The 8041-nt window shown below is 52.4% G+C and overlaps 1 protein-coding gene across 2 annotated transcripts; it reads right to left on the minus strand.

Moving 5' to 3' along the window:
• Nucleotides 1-2977: 2977 nt before the first annotated feature.
• On the minus strand, nucleotides 2978-8036 carry PCED1A (PC-esterase domain containing 1A). Of its 2 annotated transcripts, none has more exons than XM_049651065.1 (8): nucleotides 7647-8036; nucleotides 7210-7354; nucleotides 6614-6693; nucleotides 6265-6503; nucleotides 6012-6162; nucleotides 5647-5893; nucleotides 3709-3780; nucleotides 2978-3362 (listed from the first exon to the last, which is right to left on the minus strand). In XM_049651065.1, the coding sequence occupies exons 2-8, from the start codon at nucleotides 7331-7333 to the stop codon at nucleotides 3115-3117; spliced, it is 1161 nt and encodes a 386-aa protein (XP_049507022.1). In that variant the 5' UTR covers nucleotides 7334-7354; nucleotides 7647-8036; the 3' UTR covers nucleotides 2978-3114. The 2 variants fall into 2 exon arrangements, with proteins under 2 accessions (XP_049507022.1, XP_049507021.1); XM_049651064.1 differs by having other exon boundaries at nucleotides 3709-3984.
• Nucleotides 8037-8041: the final 5 nt, after the last annotated feature.

An 8041-nucleotide genomic window follows, 5' to 3' on the forward strand; every position in this document is an offset into this window, starting at 1 on the left:
TAACTAAAAATAACTCAAATGTCCATCAACAGGTGAATGGGTAAACATTGGTACAGCCATAGACTCAGCTGTAAAAAAATGAGGTACTGATACACATAACACGAATTTGCATGTTTTTCCTTTTATCCCACTAATTAGGCTGAATGAAAGCCAGATTAAATGGGCACCTAGTTAACTCAGTACGTTAAGTATCCAACTCTTGATTTCGGCTCAGGTCATGATCTCATGGTTCATGAGATTGAGCCCCGCATGGGGCTCCACGCTGACAGTTTGGAGCCCGCTTGGGATTCTCTCTCTCCCTCTCTCTCTGCCCCATCCCCACTTATGTACACGTGCATGCTCTCTCTCAAAATAAACTTTGAAAAAAGGAAGCCAGATTTTAAAAAAAGAGCGCCTATTTAATGATTCCATTTACGTAAAATTCTGGGAAGTGCAAACTGATCTATAGTAACAGAAAGCAGATCAGTATCAATGGTTCCTTGGTGTTGGAAGGAGGGAGATGTGAGGTTGTGGGGAGAGAAAGAAGGAAGGGCTCATAAAGAGGCAAGATACATTTCATTATCTTGATTGTGCTGATGGCTTCATGAATGCATGTCAAAATTTGTCAAATTATACATTTTAAATATATGCAGTTTTTCGTCTGTCAGTTACATCTCAATAAAGCAAGGTTTTTTGTTTTTGTTTTTTTTTAAGCGTAGGTCCATTTTCATGCAATCAGAGTTTATCTTTTACCAGTGAACATGGTAGGGGTACTTAAACACTGAGACGAACTCAACATGCAAGGAACTGGAAGGCAAGCGATCTGCTTTTGTTGGGAAAATTCCAGTTTGGTTAAAATGTTTTGAAAAAAAAATTCCACTGATTTTCTCTTCTCGAAACACTTACTTTCCTTGGAAAATAAAGACTGGCATCACAGCTGACGTGCTCATGTATCTTTTACTCCTTTCAGGACTACCTAAGTATGGCAAAGGAAAGGATATTGGAACCATTTTTTAAAAACCAAGATTCCGTGAATGAGAGGGAGCCTGTGTAAGATGGTCTACTAAACGTGAATGGGTTTTGAGACAATGAAGTTTGGGTTCTGCCATGCTTAAGTAGCAAATAGTGTGCCTACGTACTGGAGAAACACAAGATTTTCATCATTTTTACATCTCAAAGGTCAGGAAACAATTTAAATGTATGTAATGACATGTATGTGGCTGTTGTTTTAAGTTTCTTGTTTCCTAGTCACAACTGAATAAAACCTATACCAGAGAAGTATCTTGTACTATATGCTTATGTGATCAACTGAAAATAAAATAGTTTATCTCCATTATACTCTTGTGATAGATTTCTAGTCTATGTTAAGTGAAGGAAAGGTTATGACACATAACTGTGGGCAGTGGGAGCTACGTAGTGAGATGGGGTGATTAGAAATGCAGGGGGTAGAATGACTAGGATATGAAGCACACTGAACAGTCTCAAGGTTGCTAACAGAGAGTTCCAGAATTGGGATGGGATTTGAAGGGAGTGGAAAAGCCTAGGGAAGGATTGACAGGGAAGGTAATAAGGAGTTTTTAGAGGACAAGATGGCAAGCAACAGAGAGGGCCAGGTGAGACTGGGTAACTCATTCTTTTCTTATGTCAGTCAGTCCAGGTGGACAGTTTTCTCCAGCAACACTGAGAAGTTCCAGAATCAGAGGTGCAAAAGTGTCCAGAGGAAAGGGTTTTGTGGAAAGGCAGGGAAGAGTAGGCAAACCAGGTGCAGGTCTGCTCCAAGGATGGGTTTTTATTAACAAAAATAAGTTTTCTGAGAAAAAAATCTAAAATCTTATCTCCCTAACACAAGGGTTTCTTTCATTTTAGTAGGTTCCTTTCCATCTTACATCTATACCAAAGAAAACCAAGTTTATTTGTATCTTTCAATTCTCAACTACCCTCTCAAGGTTGCTCTCAAAAGCGTATTAACTCACATTGTCTGTACCAGTTTCCCCAGCACCAGCGGGCTAACTTAATAGCTTCCTTTCTTTTGCACTTAGTTGATTGTCATCAATGACCAACACTTTTCTAGTCTGCTCTCATCTCCTTTTGTGTGAGATACGATCTCCTTTGCCATGATAAAATTTTAATAACAAGTGTGGAAACTCAATACAAGAAATCTGTGTCTCTCTCTTCCACCCAATTCTCCTTCAAGATGATTTAGCGGGTCTCCATCACCTTCTCCTGTCTTACACCACCTGTCAGCCTACTGTCATGCTCCATCCCCCAACCCTGGGACACCCACCCATGTCACCATATGGCCCACACTCCACCCTTGATACTTAGGAGTCACAAACCTAGGGTCAACACCACTCGTTGAGGCTGAAACCCTGTCCTCTTTAACTTACAGAGTTTGGCACAGCCTCTAACCGCCCCCCCACCCCACACCTTGGAATTTTCCCTCAGCTCCTCCTCTACTGCCACCTTCCCCCAACCAAAGAAGTTGGTCTGTGTTCACTTTGCTCCCATTGCACAATATGTCTATTAAGTAATGGATTTCTAATCAGCCTTCCACTGGAGTCTGGAAGCTTCTCGTTTAACAGTTCGAACCACTTAATGAGTGTCCTCTCTGTGCCAAGAATTGTGCAGATAACTGAGGGACGTGTGTGTGCTCAGAAATAAACGAATGCTGAAGGCATTAAGACTGGGAAATATGGGTGAGAACTAGCCACATCCAAAATTCCTAATATTGACAATTGCAATTCAGCCCTTGTTATTTTCCAATCCCAAAGAGCAGCTGACAACAGGAGACCCCTCCAGGATCTTTAAGTACACCTGTGTTCTGGTAAGGGTGGAAATGAGTGTGTGAGATAGCAAGAAGAACACATTCGATGATTTTTAAATAGTATGAGGTGAGAGGTGAAAGGTCCAAGGTTGGAGAGGATCCAGAGGCAGCTCCCCAACCCTTGAGATCATGGTTTGGGAGACCCATTCCCTCACACAGGAAGATGCCACTCTGTTCTTCCACGCCTTTATTTAGTGACAGCAATGGACGAGAACAATGTCAGGCATAACAGACACCCTGACCCAGCACCGGGGGTGGCAAGCAGGCCCTGCAGGGCCATCGGCACATCCAGCCCCAGCCCAAGATCCAGTCTACCCAGGCCATGTCCCCGAATGGGCAGAAGGCTGTCTGTCCAGTTTGTTTGTGTGGATCAGTCTGTCTGAGTGTCTGAGCCGCTGCCTGCAGGGCCCCCCCATCCTCGGCACATGGTAGGGGCTGCTGGGAGCACAGCGTGGCATCCCCCGGTGGACCACTGGGCCCCGGTGCTGACCATGGGGGACAGGGCCAGGGACTGGAGGTGGCAGGGGGCCAGGCACAAAGTTCACTCCAGGGCCACATCCTACAAAAGAACCAGTCATGATCAGAGTGGGCTTGTGGCCAAGGTGAGGCCAGCTCTGCCTTCAGGCAGCTCTGATCCTCCAGGGTGAGCTTCTCGAGGCTTCTGTTTCCCCATCTGCAAAACGGCAATACCACTTCCCCTACCTCCAAACCAGCAAATTGTGACAATCAATGGATTAATTAATGAGTCTACAGACGCTGTTCTAGACCCAGTAGTGACTGAGCCCAGTCCTGGGGGCACAAGGAGCTACCCATCTCCTCAGCCCACCTGGGCACAAAAGGCTAGGCTGGGGAAGGTGCGTGGGGAACCTGGGAGAGGTGTGAAGGGAGGCCACGGAGGCACCTACCTAAGTGGGGTGACATCGAGAAGTCTTCTGTTGAATTATAACTGAAGAATTCATGGGCTGGGAAGGGCTGGCCTGGGAAAAAGGGGGTGTCCTGGGGCAGGGGTGGAAACAGGGGAGGCGGCGAGGGCTGAGGAATGGGGTAGGGGAAAGGTATGGGAGGGGGCAGAGGAGAAGGCTGGGGTGGGGGCAAGGCCAGCTGCTCCCCGAAGTCTGGGGGCTGCCCATGGCTCCCCTGGAACGGATGATCCGGCTCTGGCCAGTCCTCAATCCATGGGTCTAGGAATGGGATGGTTGTTTGTTTTAGGCCTGAGAGCCAGTTCGCCCTGAAATCTGGCTGTCCACACTTCTCTTCCCTCCTCTTGGAGAACAGGGCCACCAGGTGAAAGCACCCTCTGCTTCCTACCCAGTCTTCCTCATTCCCTCTCATTTCAGGCCAAGCCCAGAGTACAGTCCTTCTTCCTTACCTTTCTCAAAGTCACGGATCTGCCTTTGCTCTGACTTCCTGCTCCCCTCTAGAGCCTTCTTCCTTTGTATGCCCAGCTCCTGTATCTGTAACTTTTTCCTCTCCCAGCTTCTCCCCACAGACCAATAAATGAGCTTAAGAGGTCTTCCTTCTGGACAACGTGTGCTCTTCCTGTCATTCTCCTGTCCCAGCAGTCCCATGCCTCCCAAATGTCCAAAAGGGGTATTTTGACCATTTTCCATTCCCTCATCAATTGCTTCTGCCTCTTAACCCAACTCCACACCTTCAGCACTTTTCTGACTACAAGCAACCACTTCCTCTTTTCCTGACAGTCACGTGACACAGCCAATAGACTCTGTCCTCCCTGAAAGTGCCTCTGCTCTCTTTTCCTTTTGTTTCCTCCAGCAGCCCCTCTTCCCTTCTACAGCATGGCCCCCGCTCTGCTCTCTCCTTTCACGGTCCACACTCATGCGCTCAGCCGGGCCCTGCTGACTCCAGATCTACTGCACATTTCCCCAGCACCTCAGAGGTCTGCTTGCACCAGACTCACCAATCACATCCTCCCACCCAACTCTTCCTTTTCACATTTCTATTTCTGGAGTTCCAAACCGGGTTCGGAAGACCTGAGCCACCACAAACTAGCCTTACAACCTTTAGAGCATCCCTCTCTTTGCTGAGGATTAGTTCTTCTCATCTAAAAAACAAGGAAACTGAACCATTATGTAATCAAATTCCTAATTCACCTCCCAAAGGGCTCCAACTCCTGGCTACCAAGTCCTACAAGTTCACCTCTATGACATTCCTGGTCTCTCTCTGCCCTCACAACCTATAGTGCTGCTACAAACAGCCTTCTGATATGACTCGTGCCCCCAACTCAACAAACACAATTCTGTAGGTGCTATGTACACAATCGTCCTAGACGCTGGAGCCAAAAAGGATGAGCTGGCAACACGGCAGGAACCTTGCTCTTTGAGGACATGATCCAGGGGGAACGCAGACATGGAAACAATCAGCCACCATGCCCCCTTTGAAGAGCAGGCAGGAACTGAGAGGCTGGTGACACCAACTGAGGAGCTTCTTTGCTTCTGCCACACCACATGATTATCCTTCCTCCACTTCTGTCTTTCCACCCCCCACCCCCATGCCTAGCTAGAAACACCCCCATTTCTTTCCTATTCACCTGTAGGATAGGGGTCTTTTGACCCGCTACCTTACGTGCTCAAAGGTTATATAAGCTCGTTCACCCACACAGAGATTTCTACATGCTAGACCGTACAGAACCAAAGCTCAGATCAGGATGTTGCTCCCGTGATCTCACTCTCCCCACGGGATGAGGAAGGAGCACTCAGGGGCCACAACAGTCCTTCAAGAGGTCCCTACTCCCCCCCGAGTACCTCTGTCCTGTTCTGTTTCTGAGCCCTGTGCTCTGTGAACCCCCTCTGCATCACTATCCTACCCCCTGTGGTAGGGCTCACCAGAAGGATAGTCACGCTGGGGCAGCTCCACACCCCAGGCGTCGGCCACGTGGGTCAGAAGCAAGTGTGAGAGGTGGCGGTGGGCATGCTGGTCCCAGTGGACACCGTCTCGGTGACGGTGCTGTACCGCATGCCGGAAATGAAAGTGGAGGTCCAGGACATCAAAGCAGTGGTCCCCGGCCAGCGTTGCGCTGTAGAAGTTCCCTTCAACCACATCCCGCCGCAGAGACCCTGCCAGGGGCTGGAGCTGAGTAAGAAAGCGTAGCATCTAAGAGCCACACAATGAAGCAGGGTCGGGGAGGGAAGGCCCTCTATCTACCAGTCGGCTGCCTCCTCCCCCAACCTGAAGGGCCCCGGTCACTTGCCTCTGGCAGAAGGAAACCCCCAGTGACGCGCTCCCCCAAGGGCATTGCCATGTTCCACACCAGCAGGCAGGAGTCTGGCAACACCTGGTCCATGCGCACAAACACCCGCTCCAGGTTCTCTCGGTAGCTCTCCATTGAGCAGCGGCCATACCTGTTGGACGGCACACGCAGGGTGGGCGAGGGCAGAGGGCGGAGAGCCTCTGAGCCACACCTCCACCCCCAACCAGTATTTCCCTCTCCCCGCCGCCCCAACCTGGAGAGATCCCAGAGGCAGGAGTTGATGATCACCAGGTCCGGGGCAGGCCCGTATGTCAGCTCCTCCAGGACGCCCTCGAGGTACTCGGAGTAAACGCGGGTGAGGAAGTAGAAGCGCACAAGGTGGTGGCCAGAACCCGAGCAGAACTGGCGGACCTCCCGGTACTGTGTCCCGTTGTGCAGCTCGCCCAGCTGACCCCCAGCCACCAGTTGGTCCTGTTCAAAGCTCAGCTCCCCCTGCCCGCCCCCCCCAACCCAGCTGGTCAGACCCAGGCCAGGGAGGAAGACCCTGCCAGGCCAGGGTCTGTGCCCACCCACCACTGGCATGACTATCGAGCTTCCCTCACCTTGGCTTTCAGCTGAGCAGCTGTGAGCAGGGAGTCCCTCTGGAGCAAGAGCACTAGGTCCTTGTACACAGACCGCTGGACTGCAGGGAGACAGAGATCCTGAGGCTAAGGCAGGCCTCACCCCACCCTAGCTCCTCCTAAGTCCAGGCCTCATCTTCCCAAGGTTAGGGCTGCCCACCACTACCTCTGTGGAGTGTTAACAGAGATAGGAGAAAAGGTAAGGTTAAAAAAATCCTGTATTACCTCCGCCTTCTGGCCACGCACCACCCTCAACTTAGTACACAGCGACCCAAGATCACCTGGCAGAGATAAGTAGACCCAAGAGACAGACAACAACACAATCTACTGCTCCCATAAAAGGAGTCCCATGGGGGACTGTCAGGGAAAAGAAATACTGAACAAGGACGGGGTAAAAAATTTGACAGGCTACATCTGTCGGGACACCCGTGGATGGTGTGTGGGAAAATAAAAGAAAACCTACTGGCCTGGAACAGGCTAAGGGTAGAAAGAAATTTGGGATGGAGACAATGGGTCCAGTCATAGGAAACAGACTGAAGGTGCGAGGCTGGGTAGTGTGAACCTAGAAGGGCACTCACTTGAGTCCCCCAAGATGACCACGAACTTGTTGTGTAGCAGCTGCTGGACTTCTGAGGCCTGGAAGTGGACCATGGCGCTTCGCAGCGGGAGGCGTGGCTGCTCGTTGTCCAGACAGAAGACCATGCCGCCGCTGCCAATGACGGGCTGCGGGGAGAGGCCACTAAGCCGCGGCGCGCGTGGGGACTCAGGACAGGTCGGGCCCAGCGCCCGCTAAACGAGAGCTGCGCCGGCCCCTCCAGGGCTGCTCAGGGCTACAGGGGAGAGGTGGCGGCGGCAGAGGGGGACTCATGGTGGCGCGTGCCTCGGTGACACTTGGTACCGGAGTCAGGGGGTCTCTGGCCTGGGCACCGAGGCGCTTCCCGCGCGGCGCCGCCCTGAGCCCCGCCACGTGCCCGCCGCCGCCCCGCGCATGCGCGCGCCCGTTCGTGCCAATTACCGAGTCCCGGGGCTCTGCACCGTTCACCCGCGACCGGGGCAGGCCCGCACACCGCGCGCCTCGCCCACTGCGGGCTCCGGGCCTAGCCTCATGTTCCCGCGCCCCGAGAGGCCGGTCGGTTCTGCACAGCCCGCTCCCGGCAGAACCCGTGCGTCCCGGTTAGCCGTCGGTGCGCAGCCCAGAGCCCAGCGCTCTCCATGCGTGCGTCGCGGCGGCCCCGACGGCGCCTGGAGCTTCGGCGCCCCGGGCGGCGACGTTCACAGCTTCCACTTCCGGTCACCCATGTCCCTCCCTGCGCGACCCCCAGCGCCCGAGGGGACAAGGAGGCGGCGTGGGTAGCCGCGGCGGAGAGCAGGAGCCAGGGCCGGGCCCACCCGGGCGGGCACGAGGCCCGG

Source organism: Panthera uncia (assembly GCF_023721935.1).
Source record: "Panthera uncia isolate 11264 chromosome A3 unlocalized genomic scaffold, Puncia_PCG_1.0 HiC_scaffold_11, whole genome shotgun sequence".
NCBI classification, from domain to species: Eukaryota; Metazoa; Chordata; class Mammalia; order Carnivora; family Felidae; genus Panthera; species Panthera uncia.